This window comes from Musca domestica, unplaced genomic scaffold (assembly GCF_030504385.1).
Source record: "Musca domestica strain aabys unplaced genomic scaffold, Musca_domestica.polishedcontigs.V.1.1 11, whole genome shotgun sequence".
Classification (NCBI taxonomy): Eukaryota; Metazoa; Arthropoda; class Insecta; order Diptera; family Muscidae; genus Musca; species Musca domestica.
Window position 1 is genome coordinate 16,636,538 of NW_026712133.1, and position 24,444 is coordinate 16,660,981.

Sequence of the window (24,444 nt, forward strand, 5' to 3'; positions counted from 1 at the left end):
AGTCAAAACAAAAAAAAAAAAAAAAAAAAAAACTATTAAAAATATTCAAAAAAAAAAAAAAAAAAAATTGAATCAACATAATGCGTTTCTTTAAGATTTCAAATGATATTCCATGTTCCATCCTGTTTCAAATGTTTTTTTTAATATTAAGATAGTAGCCACCATATCTATCTATATTTCAGACTATAATAACACATATATAACAACATTTAATAAAAACTGTTATTTTAATATTTTTAAGAAAATTTCAATCCTTTCAAATTATGGACTTTACCTAGAATGATTTTTTTAAGTAAGCCCTTCCATTTTCTATCTTTATTCGAAGGTTTTTTGGGCCAAGAGCAATTTTTATTTATTATATGGCTTTATTTTTACAATATCCACATATTTTCTCTAGACTTTAAATTGAATAATCCAGTTAATCTTAAGAAAGAAATATTTTATCTACCCCAGTAATAGTGCCCACTACTTAAGATCACATTCCTAAACAAAAGAAACAATGCCTACTTTACACTTAATTACGAATCAAAATATAAAGCTTTAAATTGAATAAGAAAATACCCAGTAGGTACAATTTAAGTAAGGAATATATGTAGCCAGTCCACTCCTGTATTTTTTATACCATTTCTTCTACCTCTAAATTTTATTCTAATATTAAAAAAAACGGCAACCAAAGAACAAAAATTTCCAAAAAAAATAACTTAACTTTCTGCAACAAAAGAAAAGAAAGCAACCGCAAAGCTACGCTCTCTACGTCTTTAAACCCAAAAAGAAATGAAAGCCAAGAAGAAAAAAAAACAATAAAGAAATAATGGCAACGACAAATCATATAAGAAAGTGGGAGGTTACCTTTGGCTTTGAGCAACAAAAACACGACAGCAAAAAAAGAAACAACAACCACAAAAAAAAAACAACGACAACATTATGATAAATACAAGTCATAATAAAGAATATGATGAAAATATAAAAACAAAAACAACAACAACGATATAACCAAAGAGTAGAGGAGAGTCAACACCACCAACCAACCATAGTACCGTCGCCTTGTATTCATCAAATATTAATGCGCGCCAGTGAACGAAAACGTAGAAGAAGATGTTAAAGAAGCCCATTCACAACAAGAACAACAACAACACAAGAAAGAAACCCAAAATGAAGGGGGTTGGCTGTTATTGTATTGTAGTTACAGTCATATACAATGCCGTTGGCTTTGTTGTTGTTCTTTTTTTATTATTTTTGCCGCTGACGTTCTGCTTGCTGTCTTGTACATTGGTGCTTTTGGTTATGACAAGCAAGACACAGCAACAACAACAACAACGCCAATAATGTGTATAGAAAAAAACCTTAAATTATTAAATATGAAAGACAGAGAAAGCAACAGTTTGTGTTGCAGGCATTTTATTGACAAGAGTAAAAGAGAAATAAAACCAGTTGCTTTTTGCCTCACCAACGAGGAGAGTGTATGCGTATGGGAGAGAGTAATGTAATGTTGTTGGGTTTTCTTCTTTCATTTCTTCATAACGAATAAGCCAACACCGATATGAATGAATTATGATCAATTATTGTAAGAGAGAGTAAACAGAAAAAAAGAAACACCATAATAACACCCACCCCCACATGGCCAATAAAAACACATTTCTTGGGAAGTCCAAAGAAGAATTTACAATTTTTTGGGAAGCAAATTTAATAATTTATATTGTTGGCGTTTTCCTCCTGTTTTTAGTTTAATAGATAATTAGATTTTCTTTATTAAAATCCTTATTTCTTTTGTTTTTAATTCCCATTATCAAACCTCCAGAGAACAGAGCTAACATGTTTCCTCATTGATAAATCTCATTAATAAATCCACTCTCTCTCCCTCTCTCTCTCTCTCTGCATTCAAAACAAAAACACAGTAAATTTGAGCATACAAAACAGAGAAATGAAAAGAGCATTTGTTAAGTCGATGAGAGTCTGGTAGAGCGGGAGATTTTGTGTTTGGCTCTTTGATTCATCCATTTACCGAAAAAAGGGTGTGAGTCTAGTTAACAGTTAAACCAAAAGCAGTTAGAGAGACAAGGAAAGGAAATGTTATTTGATTTGCCTCACAGAATATGGGCTAGAAAGAGATGGCATGAGAAAATATTAATAAAATTATGATGTTTTGAGTTTTCATAACATTATACATTGTGGTTGTTGTTGCTGCTGCTGTTGTGTGGCCTGTGTATGTGTCGGTGAGTGAGGCCCATTAAAGTGTGTGTGTGTGGTGTTTGGCCGTAGTAGGGAAAAAAGAAAAAAAGAGAAGGCACATAAAAATTAATGTTGATATATGTTTCATATTTGAAATGATAACATGTTTTTGTTGCTGCTAGCTGGCTAGCTGACTGTATTTGTTGGTAGAGCGTGTGTGTGTGCCTGTATGAGTGAGTGCTGAGTATGAGTACGCATTTAAGGTGGTGGCGCTGGTGGTCTGGTTGTGCTGCCTGCCAGCTAGTAGTAGTCGTAGTAGCACAAGCAACAAAAATATTACGAATTGTTTGAGTGACTTTTTGGTTGGGCTGTTATTATTTGTGAAGTCAGTGTAAGTTTGACGCGCGTGCTGAACGTATCACACAAGCAAAAGAGACGTGAAAAACACACATAAGAGATATATATTTTCAAAACAACAGCAACAAAACTAAATATCAAGCAAAATAATAACGTAGTGTTTAAAAGAACGTAAAATATCAAACGAAAGACGAAACTTGTAATAAATCAAATAAATAAATAATTAAGAAAACAAAGTGAAATGTTTAGCACAATCATTTAAAAATTACCAAAATTATTTTAAAATTTAAAGAAAATATAAAAGTATTTAAAAAAAATTAAAAACAAAAAAGCCGCCGGGTTTTGAAAAAGTAACACACACACAAAAGAGACAAAAATAATTAGCATAAAAAGCAAACAAACTAAGTTAAAATGAGAGTATGAGTGAAAGAAAAACATTGAGTTGGATGAATAGAAAAATGAAATTGCTGTTATGAAACTCGACAGCAAAACATTTTTTGTTAATAAGGAATAAAAAATAATTTGACAAGCCAATCACAGGCCAGCAATCCAACAATTAACACCAATATATAATAACTACAAAACTTTTAATAAATCAATTTGCACAGGGCAATTGAGGAAGAACAACAACATCTGCCCATCAGTCATCGTCATCAAGGATATTATTTGGGAAATAAAAATATGTTTTGTTATGATAAATGAAAAAAGAAGAATTTAATTCTTGTTTTTAATAAAGTGCGTCATAATCAATTTTATGGTTTCCTAAATTAAATAAAACAAAAATTAAATTAACAAAATAATATGCCCCGTTTTGGACATTATTAAAACCGAAAGAAAATAAAAAACTTTATGGTTTCATTTACATTCGGTGTTAAACCTCGCGTATTTTTGCAAATTTATCTAACGGAATACCTGACAGTTTTCGTCGTCTCGTCTATTGTTCTATTCTAAATGAAAAATATTTTCTCAACGGTTTTGTGTGAAATGAGAAGTGATTTTAAAGAAAGCCATCAAGAAACCATTAATAAAATGATACAATTTGGCACGGTTAAATATGGAATTGTCAAACAATTAAAAGATCGTGCTAAAAGTGCAGAGAAAGGTAAGTTGAAAATTACAAAAAAAAAAAAAAAAAAAAAAATAAATAAATAAAAATATTTTAAAGAAATAACAATAAAAATGATTTATAGTGGAAATTGATATCCAAGAGATAAATATCAGGATTTTTAATGAGTGTCCGAAAATATATTTTGATTGGCTCGTTTGTTAATTTAGCCTCTATTTTCTATGAAAAACATTATTTGAACGTCTGTATTGAAAACTAGTTGAGAAAATATATTTGAAAATTGATATAGTGAAATATGCTAGGCCCATAAATGGGAATAAAAAATTATTAATAAAGTTATAGGATTTGTCATAGATATTAAGAGTTCTAATTATATATAAAATAGATTTTTTTTTAATTTTTCTAAAGATTATTATTCTAATCTAAAGATAAATATTATTGGTCTTTAGTGGTAAAATTTGTTTTTTTGATATCAGAAAAAAATGTTCTAAGAAAAAAAAAAATAATAAATTATATTGGTTTTCTTAAGTCTGCAGTATTCCCCCATAAAAAAAATTAAGGTTATCAGACTCTAAAATATCAAAATGCCCAATACAATTGTGGTTTACAGAAATTATGAAAAGGTTCTTAAATTCAAAGATTTCTCAATAGCTGTAATAGAATGTTTGAAATATAATTTTCAGATATAAGTGGACGAACGAAGAAAATGTGAGCAAATTATGTATTAAAGGCTTTGATTCTGACATGTATTGAAGATAGTATGAAAATGTTCCTAAATTTCAAGTAATAGTCCCTTATTATTTTAAGATAATTTGGGGAAACTGTGTTTCAGAATCCTAATTTTCAGATTATTTTTTAAAGCCTTTGACTCTTGAGACAAAATTCTAAAATAATAGCATTTACAAGAAATTATGAAAATTTTCTTACATTTTAAGAATTAGTACTTATATATCTTAAAATTGTACTTGAATTATTTTATAATAATTAAGAACTAAATCTTAAAATTTAAGAACGTTTTCATAATTATTTATTTTCATGTTCGAAATATATTTGGTAATACCAATTAATAGGAGTTATCACAATCGAGGCCATTCAATTTGAATCTGAAGACAGATTATCGGAAATTGAAGTTTCTTAAGTTTCCTTACTTTAATTTTTTTTCTAGAATGCTAAATTTGAAATACAAAAGTGAATGCTAGTTATGTGGTTTGAAGTTGGTGGCGTTGATAAGATTCAAAATGCATAATAGTTGTTCCTATAAATTATGAAAAAAAGTTCTTAAAATAAAAGATCAAGTTCCTAAATTCAATAAAACAAGGAAATGATCTGAATGATTTGAGACATATTTGACAAAGCGAAGAAATGTGTGTTGCTTATAATATCCGACTCAGAATGACTCTGATGATAAAATATCTAAAAATATCATATAATTATGAAAAATGTTCCTAATTGCAGATTCAAAAGGTTTTAATCTTGGAGAGATTTAAGAGAAGTCTCCATAGAGTTTAATTTTTGAATACAAATATATTTCAATTAATTTCTTTTTTCAATATTTGAGAAAAGGAAGAGCATAATCAGTGGCAAAAAAAAAAATGAAAATAGTGTTCCATTTTTTTTCTTTAAAATATCTAAGTTATTTTGTAAATATATCAGTATTGTTGGCGCCCAAATAGTAACCCTTTTTTATTCCTATCATTCATGTATGACAGAGCATATTCCATTACAAATCATTTAATTTTTATTTTTTGTTGCGGTCTAAGACTAGACTCCAAAAAAATTCATTTTTTAAATACAAACATATTTCAATGAAATTTCCCTTTTTTCAGTATTTGACAAGAGGAAATATATATTTTTTGTTTTTATTTTTTTTTTTACCTAAAAAATATCTGAGTTATTTTGCAAATATACCAGTATTGTTGGCGCCCAAATAGTAACTCTCATATACATACATATATATTTCTTTAAATCTCATCATTCCTGTATGCTAAAGCGATTTTCAAATCAAAATCATTTAATTTGTATTTTTTTATTGCCGTTATAATTATGTTTCCATACTTAAAAAATATAATGTCGTTGTTTTATGATTTTCGTTTTTAATATACATAACCCAGAGTGATATGGCAACAAGGGCAATAATTCATTGCACATTAGCATATTTTTAATTAGAGAGAAAAAAATTAATAAAATCTCTAACCAAATATGGTTTTTATGTTTCCAGTTGGAACAAAAGAAAAGGGCGGAAGATTTCATAATTGAATGGACTAAATGAAGTCCAAACAGGAAATAGATGTGGAGTAAGCAAATGGGTGACTATGTTTTTAATAACTTGAATGAGCAGCTAAAATTTAAAATTAAAAAGAAAATTTTGGCAAATTTTAGTATTTTTTTTGATTTGAAATTTTAAAGTAAAAAATTTAGCTCAGTTCCAGAACCTATAAGAATCTACTAGTTCTGCATTTTTTTCGTGGATATTATAAAGGAAAAATTGTTTCTTGTTGGAAACTTTTACATTCTTTTGCAGTTCTGAAACAAAGCATTTAGCAATTTAAGGGTGTTAAGAGTTCTATTGCATTTTCATATTGGACCCAGTTTATTTTCCATTATTTCTCTTGTTTCAATACCTTTTATTTTTTCATTAAAAAATAAATAATCATAAAAAAAATAAAAAATCATAAATATCCATGCTGCCAAATCTCTGTTCAACGGAAGCTCTTTTGAAATTCAATTAAATATTTCAAAAAAAAAAAAATTCAAAAAATATGAAAAAAATTTCTTTGAATCGGCAACAACAAGAACAACAAAAAAGCCAACTAAATTAAAATACATATATATCATAAATTTCTCTGTTAAATGCAAAGAAATCATTGCGTTGAATAAATTTTGGCTACCACCACCCGCCTGGTGCCGATGCTGTCTCGTGCTCCTCTGGCCAGTTTGAAAGAGTTGATAAATCATGTTTTTAAAAAAACAAAAACACATACATAGCTACATACATATTGTATTTTGTATGTATTAAAATTCATATTAAAAAAAAACAACAACAAAAAACATAAGTTTGTATTAATTTTGTGTTTTTTATTTTTGAGTCAACCACATTTTGACAAATGAGTTCAGTTTTAATTTCGATTTTTTTCATATTCTATGCCCCCACACATTCACTGTCGAAACGTTTTGGGGGTATTTTAAGTTTGTTATGCCATTTGAGACATTTGGTTGATAATATTGAAGATGTAAACTTGCCCGAGATATTTCCTTTAAATTATTATCTTTTATTTTTAAATTGGCCGCATAAATAATCCCCGGTGCTGAGACAAATCCGGAAATTAATCTATTCATAAAGCATTAGCATTGTTTTTGTTGTTTTTCTTTTGTGACAAAAATAAAACTTGATCTGTTCCTAATTGCCATTAATAATAATTTTGTTAATAACAAATAAATAATCAATAAATTTCGTATATTATAATTTTTAATTAAGTAAAACCAAAATTGGCCCGTGGTAATAAGCAAAATGGCATAAGTAACAAAATGTGGTATTTGAAAATATTTATTTTTTTTTACTAAGCACCTGTTTTGAAAACCATAAATATATATTTTTGGGACCATTGAATTTTATTCCCATGCCTGAATTCGTGTTGAACTTCTAAGAGAAGATCGTGATTTTTTTCTTAGATTTTTTTCGGTTTGAAATAAAAAAAAAAATCTGCTTAACAAATGTTAGTCATTCCGATGAATGTGATAAATATGTTAATAAATATGATAAGCATTATTACTTTTTAAATATGCATAACAGTGATGGTTATGTGTGTTGGTTAAAATTAACCCTATCATATGAAAATAGAGTGAGTGGGTGTCCAGAGACCCACAAACTAAAAAATTGGAAATATTTCCTCTGAATTTTGAGAGAAAAGAAATTTGTTACTTTCCACCAATGAATAAAACAAAGCAACAACAATGAACGATATTTGCTACTCATTTGAACTAATTCAAACTATATTTTGAAATACCTTTTATGAATTATTCTTTTAAAATCATCGCATCGAAATTGTGATAATTTTTTTTTTAAAAAAAACTTCTAATGCTCGGAATTTACCCTTATTTGCCATCTAGGGGTTAACGAAATCCATTATTCCCATTAATAAATAAATAAACACAGACAAATAATTTGTTATCTATCATTTTCGAAAAGCAAAGCTTTTTCCCATTCAAAAATTAAAATTTCCAAAATTGGTTTTGTTTTTATTTCTCCATACCAGTTTCGAACGAACAAATATTGAAATTTTATGTTTTGTCTGTTGTCATGATATTTATGATTTTTATAAGGCAATCAACTTGAAACAACCAAGAGAATCAAAGCTACAAAGAAACCGAAACAAAATATAGTTTATGAGTTTTCATTAAATCAAAATGCCATGATCGACAACAACAACAACAATATTAAGAAGAAAAACGAAGCTCTATTAAAAATTGACCATGTTAATAAATTAATTTTTAAAAAACATTTTCAAATTTTGTTCTTTTACTATATATATTTGCTGAAGGTGCTGATGTATTTGTGATTTAATTTTTGTTATTGTTGTTGTTTTTAAACTAGTTTTGTTAAAATTTCAAAGAATTTGAAGCAATATTTGAAAAAGAGAAACGGAGGGGGAGGGTCATTTGCCATAATTTGTACTGGGAAGAAAGATAAAGATTAGAAACTTGTAAAAATTGTGATAAAGTAATACACATAAGTATTGTGAGGGAGGTACCAGAAGGTTTGGGCCAATATCTATCATCTTCACACCAAATCTTGTGTTTGAAGCAATATTGGGATGTGTGAAATTTGAAGAGACTCGGAGGCTTATTTCTCTTTTTATGACCATTTTAGTTATTCAAGATTGTGAGCGGCAGGTACCAGAAAGAGCTTAGTAGTTATTCAAAATTTTGATCTCTTTGAGGGGCAGATACCAGAAAGAGTGGGCCGATATCTATCATCTTCGCACCAGAATTGGTGAGCCAATATATCCCATCTTCACACCAGATCTTGTGTTGGAGAAAATATTGGCATGTATAAAGATTAGAAAGAATCGGATGCTTATTCATATTTTATAAGCATTTTAATTCTTCAAAATTTTGACCCTTTTGTGGGGGAGGTACCAGAAGGGGTGGTCCATTTTATTCCATTTTCACACCAGTTCTTGTGTTGCGAAAAATAATGAGATGTGCGATGCTTGAAGACATTTGGGCTCTTATTTCACCCCTAGATCGACTCCAAATGTCCCGAAACTGATTTGTTCCAAAGAGACCTAGGGTCCAAAATCGTTATTTCGACCAATATTTCAAGGTGTTTCTAAAAGTTTGGCTCAATCGAAATAGTAATACCCCTAATGCATGTTCAAGAATAAGAATTTAATTTCGATACAAAATTCCCCCGAAAATTTGCCGAAAAGGGAAATAATTTTACTTGAAATCAAATAGACTTGAAATCTAAAGTAAAATTCGTTTTATTTAAATATTATAAAACTCTCTCGCATTTTTTTTATCCCAAACTCTGAAAACTTACAAAAAATTCTAAAAAAAATTTCCAATTTTTCAAACTCTCAAAACCGAAAAAAAATCATAAAAAATGTATTTTTTTTTTCCAAAATTTTAATTCCAATATTCTATTGGTTTTATAGATTATTTATTTAAAAAACTCTAAATCAAATTATTATACAATGAGAACAAAAAACATTCACACGCTTAATTTTTTTTATTTGTTGCTGTTGTTGTTTTTGTTTTTTTTGTATCATATTTCAATCATCTTTGTTGTGTGACTTTCGTTTAAGAAACGCTTATCGCCAGCTTGAACACAAAAGAAGCCGCCAATATTATAAATAAAAATTAAAGATCAATATTTGTTTAAACGCAAAAATTATATTTAAATTATAAGTTGTTACCGAAAACATGACGAAGAAAATAAATGACAATTAAGGTGTCATCATAAATAAACAACCGGTTAATAATTTTGATGTTTTTTTTTTGCTTTTTTGGCAGCATTTTTATGAAAATAATGATACGAGGAAATTTTTTGAGTTGCGAAATTGAATCCCGGGAAATGGGAAAGGCTAAAAATGTTTCCATTGGAAATTAAATTTTTTTTATTTTTTTCTATATATAAAAAAAGAATATGTTTCAATGTGACTTATTTCGTTTGTTTTGGTTTGATAATGAACTAGAATTATGGCAGAATTTTTATGAAAATATCGATATAAGGAACTTTTTCAATAACGGAATTCCATTCCGGGAAATGCGAAAGGCTAAAAATAATTCCATTGGAAATTAAAGTTTTGGATTTTTTTATTTTTATATTTTATATAAAAAGAATATATTCCAATCCCTTCCTTCATTTTCCCTTCTTCATTTTCATTTACCATTTTAATTATATTTTTATTATTCAATGGCCATAGCTACATTTTATTAAATTATTTCAGTTTGTATGGTGCCACAACAATGTTGTTCTTTTTTTCTGTTCTGGTTTTTTGAATATTCATTTTCAGAACCCAAATAATGGTGTTTTTTTCCTTCCGCATCGAGTTTCATATATATTTAATTTTTAATTGTTGAAAGAAAAAGTTTAATGCAAATATACAAACCAAGTAGTTGGAGACCAACGTTTTTTTTTTGTTTTTTTGTTTAATTTTATTATTTGTTTATAATGTAGGCATTTGAACTTTAAAGGTTACATACTAGCTTATGAATAATTTAATAAAAAAAAAAAAATTAAAAGTTTTCAACACATTGTAATTACAATGTCTTGAAAACTGAGTATATTTTATTGTGGCAAAGTGACACTAGAAAAAAAAAAAATAATTTTATATATTTACATTACGAAATTGAATTTAAAATTACTTTGACAGGCAATTATTCTAGGGTAGTTCAAACATGACCACAATATTTTTCAATTTATTTTTTTTTTTTTTTTATAAAATTTCCCATGAAAATTATGGATTTTTATTAATATCACTTAACACTTATTTATTTCATAGCCAAATTTATTAGTTTTTAATTTTCATAAAAAAAAATAAAATATTTAAAAAAGGGAATTATAATTTTCCCAAACTGGTCACTGACTCATTTTTGTTACCCATTTCAATGCCGATGAGTTTCAATGCCAATTTTTTCTAATATAACCCGAAATCGTTTTTACTTATTTTATAGCCAAATTTATTATTTAATATTATTTTTTATATTAAAAATAAACCTTTTGAAATGAAGAATATAATTTGCTCAACATATTTTTTATTCGCCTCCATAAAAAAATATTATTTTTTTTTACTCACAAATTTTGTTACTCTTCTCAATGCCAAATTTATAATTTACTGGGAGCCTATGTCCACTTCCCTTTTTTTCCTTTGGTCTTTTGGTCCAAAAACCCAATTGTTGTTGGTTTTGATTAACTTGCAAACACAAAACAACTAGCCGAAACTAAAAAGTTTACTAATTGTTGCATTAAGCGTCAATACCAAACTTAAAAAAGAAAAATCCAACAAAAACTGCAACCAAGCTGGCTGGCTGGCATTTAGGGAGGACAAAACAACAACAACAACACCACACAGATGAGTATGATGACAACAATGTCTAGGCAAGATATACAACACATGACAACACATATGGCCTGGTGGCACGGAAGAGTTTTGCTGCCTGGCACTGCTGGTGTTGCATATCGCCCCGGCAAAACTAGGCGAAGCCAAATTGAAAACAGAGCCGCCACAATGCGACATGCTCGCGATTAAGTCATATTGACTAGCAGAGAAGAGACCATAGAAATAGAAGCAGCCAGTTAGCCAGCTAGTTTGCCATCCAGGCAACCGTCCAGTCAAACAGCCAGTTTGCCACCAAACTGAAAAAAAAAAAAAACTAGGCGAGAGAGTAGTAGATTGTTTTTATAAGATTACAGGCCAAAAGCATGGCAGGCCAGCAGAGAAGATGAAGAAAGCAGGTTGCTGGCTGGATGGTTGGCTAGCTGTTTGATTTCCAGCAGCAGGTTGCTTGTTATAGGAATGTTAAAACACTTGCTTTACGCCACACACAAATGCCAAAACAATTGATACAGGTGTAAAAATGGCTTAGAAACAAAACCCAGTGACCAAGTTTAAGGTCTTCCACTGGAAAAAATATTAAAAAAAAATCTAAAAAAACACCCCAACTAATTCTCTCCTCTCTTTTTTCTCTCTCTCTCTCTCTTTGCAGATACCACAAACGATCATGAACAGAATGGTTCCTGTTCTCCATTGGCGGCGGCCACCGCCAATGAGCAGGAAAATCATGGCTGTGATAGGCCAGTAAGTCCCAGCAATGATAATTCCAATAATGCAACACCCTCATCACCTGCCCCCTCAAGTTCGGCAAATGAACCATGCCAAGATCAGGAAGAAACTCCCCACAAGACATATCCCAAGGAACAAGAGTTTCCCTCACCCACACCACCAGACCTCAATGAGTCACAGGAGCCGGTGAATAAGGCCCAAGAAACCACAGAATCTCAAGAAAACACAAACGAAACAGCCGAGGAACAGGACGAACACTTACATCAACAACACGAACACAACTTGGAAGACAAAGAAAACATGTGTCTCAGCAAGACCACAATTGAGCAAAATGATGAAGAAATGGAGGAGGAGGAATCCCCGCAAACTCTGCCAGCTCCTCCCAAATCCATGGAATTTGAAGAAAATGTCGAAACACCGGTGGCTGCGGCCGAGAAGTCATTAGCGAAATCACAAGAAACTGAAATGGACAGTGTTTCGACCACCCCATCTCTGGCCAGCGGTTCGCTGATGGCCAACAGTCAATTTCCCACCACCCCTGTTAACATTGAAGCCATCAAGAATATGCAACTGGCAATTGCCCAGGCAGCAGCAAAAACCATTGCCAACAGTGCTTCGGGTCAGGATAATGAGGCTGCCATGAAACAATTGGCCTTCCTGCAACAGACCCTCTTCAATTTGCAACAGCAACAACTTTTCCAAATCCAACTCATACAACAGCTGCAGTCTCAACTGGCCATGAATCAAACGAAAAATCAAGCCGAAGAAGAAGAGGAGGAGGAAGAGGGGGAGAATGGTGAAGAAGACACCTATGAAGAGGAGGAACGTATTGCCCAAATGGAGCTAAGGCAAAAGGCTGAGGCCCGCATGGCCGAAGACAAGGCCCGCCAGCATCTCATCAATGCTGGAGTTCCTCTCGAGTCCTTGAAGCGCAAACGTGACAATGATGAAGAACCCGAGGCCCAACGGCGCATGAGTGTGGAGTCGAGCAACAACAACAAGTCATCCGAATATGCCCTGGACAAACTTAAGGAAATGGAAAATCGCCCCCTACCCTTTGGCTCCGTTTTGGCCTCATCCATTATAACCCATCACGACGACTTGCCGGAACCCAACTCTTTGGATTTACTACAAAAACGGGCCCAGGAAGTCTTGGACTCAGCATCTCAGGGTATTTTGGCCAATAACATGGCCGATGAATTTGCTTTCAAGGAGAACAATGGCAAGGCCGGCAATGAGCCATTCTTCAAACACAGATGCCGCTACTGTGGCAAGGTATTCGGCTCGGATTCGGCGCTCCAGATACACATTAGATCTCACACCGGTGAAAGGCCGTTCAAGTGCAATGTTTGTGGCAGCCGTTTCACCACCAAAGGCAATCTGAAGGTACACTTTCAGCGCCATGCCCACAAGTTTCCCCATGTGCCCATGAATGCCACACCCATTCCGGAACATTTGGACAAATTCCATCCTCCTCTGCTGGATCAAATGTCACCGGAGAGCTCTCCTTCCCATTCACCCGCTGCAATGCCGCAACAAATGCCCGCTTCCGGGCCAGCTGCCGCCCCCGCCGCTACTGCTCCTCCACAAATGCCTGCATTGAATTTCCCCAGCCCTGCAAATCCCTTCCCCGCCTTGTCGGGTCTTTATCGTCCTCCCTTGGATCTGCTAAAGACTCTGCAAAGTACAACGGGTAGTTTTCCAAATCCATTCTTTCCCCAAGTGGCCAGCAATTTGGGAGAAGCTGCCGCCCAGGCCCAACAGGCAGCCCAGGCTGTTTTGAATAAGTCACAACAAGATGGCCCCACAGATTTGAGTAAAACCTCCGAACCAAATTCACCTGAACCTCCCACACAAATCAAAGCCGAATTAACGGAAGAAGCTGAAGAAGTCGAGGCGGCCAAAGAAAGCCGGCCTGTGTCGGCAGAATCACCCAGAGTCGAAACGCCGCCCAAGATGGCAATGTCACCCACGCCGGCGGCTGGCATCAAAATCAAGGAAGAAAAACCTGAAGAAGATGAACGTGAAGTAGAACATTTGGCTACCTCACAATCCCCGGCCCCGGCCCGCTCCCATGTACCTAATGCCTCACCATCACCGCCAGCCACAATGAAGCCCATTCAACACCCCTTGCCGCCGGTGGTTCAACCAGTTCAGCCACCAGCTGTTATGTATCCCCAACCCTCGCCTGGATCTCAACACAGCCTTGACCATTTGCCCACCCCCGGGCAGTTGCCACCTTCGATGGTGCATCATCGTGAGGATTTCTTTGCCGACCGCTTCCCCATCAATTTTACCAAGACTGATGACAGACACTCACCCATACGTTCGCCAGCCCATTTACCGCGTCCACCTTTCTGCAATCCCATGAAACCCTATGATATGGCCTTGTTGCCACGCCCCCATAGCAATGACAATTCCTGGGAGAATTTCATTGAAATCTCAAACTCCTCGGAAACAATGAAACTCAAGGAGCTGATGAAGAACAAAAAGATTACCGATCCCAATCAGTGTGTTGTCTGCGATCGGGTGCTGTCGTGTAAGAGTGCTCTGCAAATGCATTATCGCACCCACACCGGGGAGAGACCGTTCAAGTGTCGCATTTGCGGTAGGGCCTTTACTACAAAGGGTAACCTGAAGACCCACATGGCTGTGCATAAAATTCGGCCACCCATGCGCAATTTCCACCAGTGTCCGGTGTGTCACAAGAAATACTCCAATGCCTTGGTGCTGCAGCAGCATATACGTCTGCACACCGGAGAACCCACCGATTTGACGCCCGAGCAAATCCAAGCTGCTGAGATACGTGATCCACCACCCACCATGATGCCGGGAGCTTTTATGAATCCTTTTGCCGCAGCAGCATTCCACTTTGGTATGCCCGGTGGTCCTGGTATGCCACCAATGGGTGGTCCCCATAATGGCACCATGGGCTCGGAATCGTCTCAGGGTGATATGGACGATCAAATGGATTGTGGTGAGGATTATGATGATGATATGTCCTCGGAACACATGTCCAATTCGAATGACATGGAATCAGTGGATAGGCCAAAGTCCACGGATGATTTCAAGGCCTTGCTGTTCGAACAAAAGCTAAGGATTGATCCCACTGGCATTGTAAATGCCGGTTCCCGGCCCCAATCGGCCACCTCCAATGCAAATTCTGTGAACTCGGCACCCAGCAGTCCGGTGGCTTTGAGTAAACCCTTGAATGTTACCCGTTCCAGTTCACCTGCACGATCGGCATCGGAGACGTCGCATGGGGCTTTGGATCTAACACCAAGGGCGGCTCCCTCAACGGCACGTTCACCACAACCCGTGACATCGGCGAAACGACGATCCCCTTCGCCTTTGAGCAAATCACCAAAAATGCCACAAATTAGCCCAACTACCAGCCTACCACCCACTGGTGCCAGTCCGGTTGACTGTTTGCCACCAAGTTTACATCATCACTTGCAGCAGCAACATCAACATTTAATGCAACAACAGGCTGCCTTGGCTGCGGCACAACATCATCAGCAAATGCAGCACAATGCCGTTGTGGCCATGCACCAGGAACAGTTGCGTCGTGAGGTGGCTCAGGCCCAGGCGCAAGCGCAACATCATCAGCAACAACAACATCAACAGCAGCAACAACAATCAGCCTTATCGCCAAATACATCGGGCGGCAGTAGTTCACATGCAGCCGCCTCATCGGCAACCTCGCCACATGGTCAAGTGGCCCCGCCACCACCACCACCAAATCCTTTGGTGGGACCCCGACCACCATTCGGCATGTTCCCAAATCTCCCGCTGTTTCCACCGGCTTCTACGCAAAATATGTGCACAGCCATGAATACGATAGCCCAGTCTGTTATGCCGGCGGCACCATTTAATCCTTTAGCTCTATCGGGTGAGTTGTGAGTGAAACAATTTTTTATTCCAATTTTATTTTCTGTTGTTGTTGTTAAGTAAACGCTAAAGCAAAGAATTCCTAAGGCTAGAAAAAAATGAGAAGAAGAGGAGGAGGAGTAGGAAAGAAACTCCAGGGTTTCCCCGCTTGCTATTCATTTCTTGTGTTGGGCTGCATGGCTTATTATGCTTTTCCCTATGCTTTTTAAGTTTTTCGATTCACCTAAGCTTTGTATTTACTAATTTTTGTTTTCTTCGTTCTCTTTGTGTCTTTGTAGGAGTCAGAGGCAGCACTACCTGCGGCATTTGTTTCAAAACATTCCCCTGCCATTCGGCTTTGGAGATTCACTATAGAAGTCACACAAAAGAGAGACCATTCAAATGTACGATTTGTGATCGCGGTTTTACAACAAAGGTAAGGTGTCATGGAAGGAAGGAAGAGAAGAATATCCTTTTATTATTTTTATTTTTTAAGAGAAAAAAATCTTTTAAAATTTTTCTAATTTCAAAATGTCTACTTTTTCCCTTCTCTTTCCAGGGTAATCTCAAACAACACATGCTAACCCACAAAATTCGTGATATGGAACAAGAAACCTTCCGGAATAGAGCAGTCAAGTATGTAAGTGTTCCAAAATAATAATGACATTTTCATTTCATTTCATTTCATTTTGTTGTTTTATTATTTTCGTCTACTTTCTACTGGGAGTTGTACGGAGGGAGAATTTCTAATCATTATAAAGTCATTATTCTTGTCACGAATAACCTGAGACACGTTCGATATAGAGACGAAACAGAAGAAGTTGTATTGTATTGTTCAACTGTGCTCATTTCAAAATTGTATGCATCTATTTCAATTTTTATTTGTGGGAGGGCAGTGGACTGGGAATTGAAACTGTGATATTTGAAATTAATTGAAATTTGCTCAAAATTTTTGGTCTTCAATCGGGTTTTCAATTCAGAGCCGAAAAAATAAAAAAAAAACAGTTTTGAAGAGAAGAAAATTTTCTCTGAGCAAAAAAAAAAGGTTTTGAGCATGCAGACTTGGCATGGTTTGACTTTGGTCCATTTTTGAGAGAGAAAGCACAAGATTGCCCTCTTCTCCACTAATAGGTGTGATAAATTACCAAAGATGAGAGAACGTACAACAAATCCTCTTTGTCTTACACTGGTATACAGATTTTTACGAGTTAAACATTCGAAATTTCAAAAGCTCTCCATGAACTTTCAGCGATAAAAATCATGCCTCTCACTTCAACTCTCTCCACCACTCTCAGTATTTCTCATATGGAATTATGATCGAGGGACATTACTCCCCCCAACTGCTCCTTCACATATTTTGGGTAACTGTAATTGAATGTAGTTCTCATTAATTGACAAATTTAATTTTTTAGAAAGGATTATAAATCTTCTCTCTTCTCCAGTTTACTCTTCATAAACTCTTAGCGACAAAAATATTTCTCATAAATTGAGACAAAGTAACAAAATATGTATTGGTAGTTGTAGGGGACTCCCTCGCCCTATCAAATTAATGGCAAATCGAGAGAGAATACGGGTGTTTTGTTTATACTTTTTCGTTCGAGGTCTCGAGGTCTTTTTCGTTCGAGTCTCTTCATTTGCAAGGAGCTGTGTTCTTAATATTTAACAAATTTAAAACATTTAAAAAATAGAAATCCCATCTTCGTCATCATCTCTCTCCCTTTTCTGTAGTACTCTCATTCATGCATCCTACCTCTTTCATCATCTCACTCCTGTTATATTTTATTGTGAAAATTTTACTAATTTCCTCCCTCTTTCTTTTTGTGTCTTTTTAGATGAGTGGCGCCAAAGAAGACTGAGGTGCATTCTAAGTCATCACACTCTATGCTGCTGCAGGTTTCCGGGCCCCTTTACATGGCACCGAATTCGAGTATAACACACAATAATATCCCGGATTTCAGGGTTAGATAAGTTTGTAGAGCTATTTTATCCACATCAAAAAAAAGTAAAACTTTAAACAAAATATCGACGACGTGATTTTCAAAATCGAAATTCCAAAGATATAAGACAACAACAACACAACAATTTATTTATGAATTTAAGTTGAAAAACATTTGCAGAGAGCCAGAGAGGGTAGCGGGAGAAAATTAAGGATAAGGAGGAGGGTTTTGTAAAATCAATGAACTCTTTCTCTCTCTCTCTCTCTTGTTCCATCTCTCAAGTCTCATAACAATTAAATCACAAAACTCGCATAGCAATGATCTCACTCATACATAGACACAAATGGAACCCATTGGACAAACATACACGCGCGCAGCCCTGGTAAAAGGGGAGCTTTGGCCCCAAACCAAACAAACAAACACCCAAGTGGTCGTTGTTGTTGTTGCCGATGTTTCTCCAGTGGGTTGAATGAATTGGTTGGCGGCTTGACTTTTTGTTGTTGTTACTTCACACACACACCTATCCACATCCACACAAGAGCGCTTTTCGCTTTCGATTTTAACATTGAGCATATGAAATGATGTATTGCAAACGTCAAAATGTTCAAAGATGAAAGCAATTGAAACTAATATCAATTCCAAAGAAATTAAAGCGCAATTATTTTTGGTGGAGAGCCCCAAAAAAAGTAATGAAAAAAAAATCGAAGCGAAAAAGGCAAAAATGTTTTGTAAAACAAACATCTCCGTGGCCTGGGCAAAATAATATAAATGTATTTTTTATGGCTATAAACAATCACCAAAAAGACATAAAAACCAACTAATTTTCTTTTTAATATTGAAACAAATCCAAAGAATTTTTATTTAGATTCCCCAAAATAGAAAAACTACAAAAATAAATAAAAATATTGTTTTTTTTTTTCTTTTTAAAGATCAATAAGTTTTAATATTTTTCCATTCTTTTTTTCAACTTCAAAGAGAAGTAACGGAATTAAAAAAAAACATAATTGGAAATGCCATTAAAACTTAAGCAAAAAAGAAACAAAATAATAATAAAAAAGAAAAACAACAAAAAAGAGACTGATTTCGTTTCATAAAAAAATTTACACAAGAAAAAGAAAAAAGTAATAACAAAAACAATTCCAGCTAGGAAAAAAGACCAGCAAAGATAAAACACAAACAGAAATAAAATCAAAAATTCGAATTTAATACCAACAAACAGAAACTAAAAACAAACAATGTAAAATATTATAAAAATTTTAACAATAGTTATTGTGCAATACAAAAACAAACAAAAAAAAATCCACAAAAAAAAAAAAAAAAAAACACAAAGCAAAATATCATTATGAAAAAATAATTCCCTTTCCTTTATTAATTATTATTATTTTTTTTTTGTAAATACATTTTTGCAATCATGTTTTTTAAGATTTCATAAAATTATTAATTATTACAAAAATTATAAAAAAAATTGTGATACTATTTCATACTTTTAATTGTTTGAGAAAAAAATGGATTTCCTTTAATAATTATTGATACATAAAATCAAATTTACGGCATTTGTACATAATTCAAATTGTATTTTTTCATTTTAATTTTCATTATTTTTTTTTTTGAATTGAGAAAAATAAATATAATATATATGTATGGTCACATTTCTTTAACTAGTTTTCAAACACCCTTCCCCCACTTAGTTGTAATTAGTCACCACAAGATAAAATATATATTAATTATAATTTTAAATACTTTAAAAAAAGCATCACACACACAAACACATCCAACAAAATACATATAATTATATAATTAAAAAAATAATAATAATAAAATAACTAAATATAATTTCTCTCTAGATTTAACAATTAAGTGTACAATTAATGTATTAAGTTATAAACTAATATTGAAAAGAAAAACAAACATAACAAATAATTTATATATTGAAACAATATTATTATTGTAATGTATATTAAAATTTAGGAAAAAAAAAAAAACAAACAAAAATTATTATAATTATATATTTAGTAAGAAAATAAACAAAACAAACATCTCATGAAAGAACAAAACAAAACAACAACAAAAAATATATACAACAAAAATACATTATGAAATTTGTGAAAAAAAAATTAAATGAAAGCCTTTTATTTCCTCTTGCTTCTGTCAGATGAAAATATTTTTGGGGGAAAATGGTACTTTGATACCCCACACCATTTTGCGTATTTAGTAGAGCTCCCGTAACAAAAAAGTTTATATTGGAAATACCAACTATAAACCAAATAACATTGCTCTATAGGGCACAATATAATTTTGATGAGGATTATATTCAACAAGTAAAAAAGCAGTTAAATTCCTACTCTCCACCATTTTAAACGATCTTGAATATACTCAAAAAACCGTAAAAAATAACGCTCAAAGGAAAACCGTTATATAGGGGCCTTACGAAGGCTTGCTCCTGTATAAGTAATTTTTGTGTTATAGTGTGTAGTATCGATTCCGAACTTAAAATATGAAATTTGAATTTGGTTAAATCATCAAAATACCGAATATCGGGGGTACCGTTACATGGTGGCTATACGATATCGTGGACCTATATAAAAAATTCTCTTCCAGGGGGTAAGGTACTCCCAAGGAACACCTTGTGTGGATTTTAAGACAATTCCATTGAAAATGTGGCCAAAATCAGCAAAATACCGATTTTCGGGTTGTACTTTTATATGGGGGCTATGCGATATCGTGGACCTATGTAGATAATTCTCTTCCAGGGGATAAAGTATTCACAAGGTACTCCTTGTGTGGATTTTAAGACAATTCCATTGAAAGTGTGGCCAAAATCAGCAAAATACCGATTTTCGGGTTGTACTTTTATATGGGGGCAATGCGATATCGTGGACCTATGTAGATAATTCTCTTCCAGGGGATAAAGTATTCACAAGGTACTCCTTGTGTGGGGTTTGAGACAATTCCATTGAAAAATGGGGTTACAATCATCAAAATACCAAATATCAGGAGGTATAGTTATATGGGGGATATGCGAAATAGTGGGCCTATATAGACAATTCTTTTAAGGCGATAAAGTACCCACAAAGAACTCCTTGTGTAGAATTTCAGACAATCCCATTGATATATGGGGGATATACGATATCGTGGACCAATATAGCCCATATTCGAAATTGACCTGCCTGCACACAAGAGACTGATCTGTCCAAACAAACTTCCTGTCTTAATTCGTGAGCGTGATTACTATAGACGGACAAACGGACAGATGGACAGGGCTAAATCGTCTTAGAATTTTACTCTGATCAAGAACATACAGGGTGAGATGAAAAAACTGCAACCAACTTCAGACTGCAGTCATTTCTAAGCCACTCGTCCGACAGCTGTTAAAATTATTCCAGTGACAGGTCATTATATTGTTTACAAACGTACAAAAGCATTTTGGTGAGAATTTTCCAGAAAAAAAGTTATTCGTGATCGTGTGACTTCTTTATATTTGGCTGAAAACCCGCAAGTGGCTATCGTTAGAGCACTCCAGCATTTAAATGTGAATAAATCTTTTGTGTCTCGTATCATCGCTCGTTACTGTGATACAGGTAGCGTAGCTCGACGTCAAGAAAGTGAACGGAAAAAACAGCAACATCAGCAGAAATGATTCCAAAAGTAATGAAGCGACTTGGTGGAAACCCGCATCGCAGTGGCAAAAAAAAAAAAAAAATGGCTCGTGAGCTTAACATATTGCAATATTCCATTCGGAAAATATTGAAAAAATGAGCTCGGGGTAAAGCCATTGAAATTTCAAAAAGTGCAAGAACTTACACCGCAACAAAAAGAGCTAAAGAGTTGCTTCGCTTGGCTGAAAGTGGTAAACTGCCGAATTTGGTTTTCCCCGATGAAAAAACATTCGTTGTCCAGCAGTTTGTAAATAAACAAAATGATCGTGTTTACTTGCCAAAAAGGTCAGCTGAAAATGTGCACCTTAGGTTGGCCACCAGAATTCAAGCGCCGGCCATGGTGATGGTGTGGGCCGCCATAACAGCCGATGTTCGCTTTCCGCTTGTATTAATCGACCGTGGCATCAGAATAAATGCCGAATATTATTGCGAAAATATTCTGGAACAAATCTAAACTTATTCTAATATTTGATGCTATTTCCGAAGTTTTTTGCTTTCACTCAGTAAAATTAAAAAAAAGTAAAAATTATGGCTTTTGACTTTGTTGCAGTTTTTTTTTTATCTCACCCTGCATATTTTAGGGGGAAGAAGTACAATAAATTATCTGAAACGATTTCAATATTATTTGACAAAATCTATTTTTGTCCATTTGACATACATAACGAGTTTGGTGCATCAAATACACGATATCGGCCGAAAATTTTTATAGGAACTATATCCAAATTTAAACCGATTTCAATATAATTTAACGAATTTATTTGTAGACAAAATTCAGTCGCACAGTCGCCACATTTCATTGAAATTGGAGATTCATAGCGTGTTTGGTGCAGCAAATATAAGAAATCGGCATAACATATTTATGGAAGCTATATCAAAACCTCAACAGATTTCAATATAATTTGACAAATTTAGTTTTTGATCAAATTCCATTATTCATACTAAATTTTAACATCGTATATATAACAGACCAATGGATTTATGCATACAAAATCTAAATTATTTGGATATACCTCCGATTCTAATGATATATCTCCAGCTCCAATTGTTATTGTAGTATCTTTAGAAAGGTAACCAAACCTCAAATTTTGAGTTTCCAGCTCTTTATTTACCGCAACTACCAAATTTAGTACTATTTAGTATTACTCATAATTTTTTGTATACGAATTTTCAAAAACACCTTTCAACCCTAATTCCAAATTGTAGATTTCAAGAACTATCAGGCTTATCATAGACTTGATTCTCATATCAAATTTCAAGTTTTTTCAATAATTCCAAATGATACCAAATGTAGTGATTTTTTTTACTTTTAGTACACGTATTGTTAAAATTTTGAAAACCCCTTTAGTTTGTCTATCCTACACAACATCAAAGATACTCACTCAAAATTTCAGATTTCCAGCTCTATTCTTTCCCCAAATACCAAAGTAATTACTATGTAGTACTTTACGCACTTCTTGGTACGTATTTCTAAATCCCTCGCCATATATTAACCAAACCGCACAAAAGGAGAATCTAAATTCCATATTTTAGACTTCCAACTCAATCCCTTACACAAATACCAAATTGATTACAATTTAGTACTTTTTAGGACTGAGAAGGGACCCAAAGTACGAAATATTGACTTTTCAATGTAAAATTTGCAAAATGTCTACTTTCACATTCCCCCGCCTTATTTAGTTATTGTGTTCCATTCATGAACGACGTTTTTGCTTTTGCGACATTTTCTGAACGTAGATCAATTTTTGTAGATATTTTTATAACCTCCACCATACTATGGAGGCTATATTAACTTTGTCATTTCGTTTGCAACTCCTCGAAAAAGTCATGTCAGACCCAAAAAGTATATATATATTCGTGATCAGTGTAAAATTCTAAGTCGATTTAGCGGTGTCCGTCTGTCTGTCCGTCCGTCCGTTCATCTTTCGAATGAATTGAGATATATGGCTAAAATTTTGCACGCATGTGTATTTTTCTAGGCAGGTTAAGTTCGTAAATGGGCCATGTAGATACACGTTTTCATATAGCTCCCATATACCGGTACCACCCGATATTCGGTATTTTGACGATTTTAGCAACATTATTCATCAGAATTGTTTCAAATTACGTATTTGGAGTTCGTTATGGGAACTACAGTCTGTGACAGAAAATTGTCTATGCATGTCCAGTACCTCCTTATATTCGGTATTTTGACGATTTTAGGTACAATTCCCGCCGAAATTGTTTGAGATGTGGTATTTGAAGTTCGTAATGGATGCTACAGCCTGTGACAGGAAATTGTCTATGCAGGTCGATATAATGGTACCTCCCTATATATCATATTTTGATGATTTTAGCTACATTATTCACCGTTTATTTCAAGTTTCGAATTTGAATATGGTAATGGCTTATGAAAAACAATGCCTATGTAGGTCCACGTCGTATAGACCCCAATATAACGGCTATATTTGGTATTTTTGAAATTTTAACAGAATTTTTTAAGGATTTTATTTTTTGAAAATTTACAAATTCGTTCCAAATGGTGGAGGGTATTCAAAGTTCGGCCTGGTCGAACTTACTGCTTTTTAACTTGTTCTATTTTGAAATATTATTTGTGCTTCTCTCTATATATAGAGACAATTTTTTGTTGTTTATGTCAGAGATATATATATTTTTTTTGAAAATTGAAAAAAAATATTTTGCAATATTTTTCAATGAATTCTAGGTAATCCGATGCAAGTGTAAAATTTGGTGTCACTTTTGTGGCCTAGTTTTTTGTTTTAATTGCAAATTGCATATCCCGCCCATGATCTATTTTGACATTTTAAGGAACAGACTGACGAGATAGCAATGACCTTGTTTAACTTTATCCTCGGTCAATAAATCATAATTATATGAAATTGAAGGTCATGACCTCATTTTTTAAAAATTGTATCATTTTTTTTGTTTTTGGTCTCAGCAAGAATTCAATTATCTACTTTTCGAAAAAAAGAACATTAAAAATAATATTTTTTTATTCAGAAACACCTTGAATGTGTCTGTCTGTCTGTGGTGTGCTACACTTGTTACCATTTTTTTGTGCACCACCAAGGTTGTGGGTTCTTGTGTGACAACATTGTGAATCC

General features: G+C 33.7%; 1 protein-coding gene across 3 annotated transcripts; it reads left to right on the forward strand.

Annotated features, from left to right (window-relative positions):
* Positions 1-2,488: 2,488 nt before the first annotated feature.
* On the forward strand, positions 2,489-19,811 carry LOC101895997 (homeotic protein spalt-major). Of its 3 annotated transcripts, none has more exons than XM_011291979.3 (5): positions 2,494-3,628; positions 11,804-15,772; positions 16,050-16,186; positions 16,310-16,386; positions 17,583-19,811. In XM_011291979.3, the coding sequence occupies exons 1-5, from the start codon at positions 3,478-3,480 to the stop codon at positions 17,584-17,586; spliced, it is 4,338 nt and encodes a 1,445-aa protein (XP_011290281.1). In that variant the 5' UTR covers positions 2,494-3,477; the 3' UTR covers positions 17,587-19,811. The 3 variants fall into 3 exon arrangements, 2 of the variants coding, with proteins under 2 accessions (XP_011290281.1, XP_005178074.1); XM_005178017.4 differs by having other exon boundaries at positions 2,495-3,628; positions 16,310-16,390; XR_891385.3 differs by lacking the exon at positions 17,583-19,811 and having other exon boundaries at positions 2,489-3,628; positions 11,804-15,779.
* Positions 19,812-24,444: the final 4,633 nt, after the last annotated feature.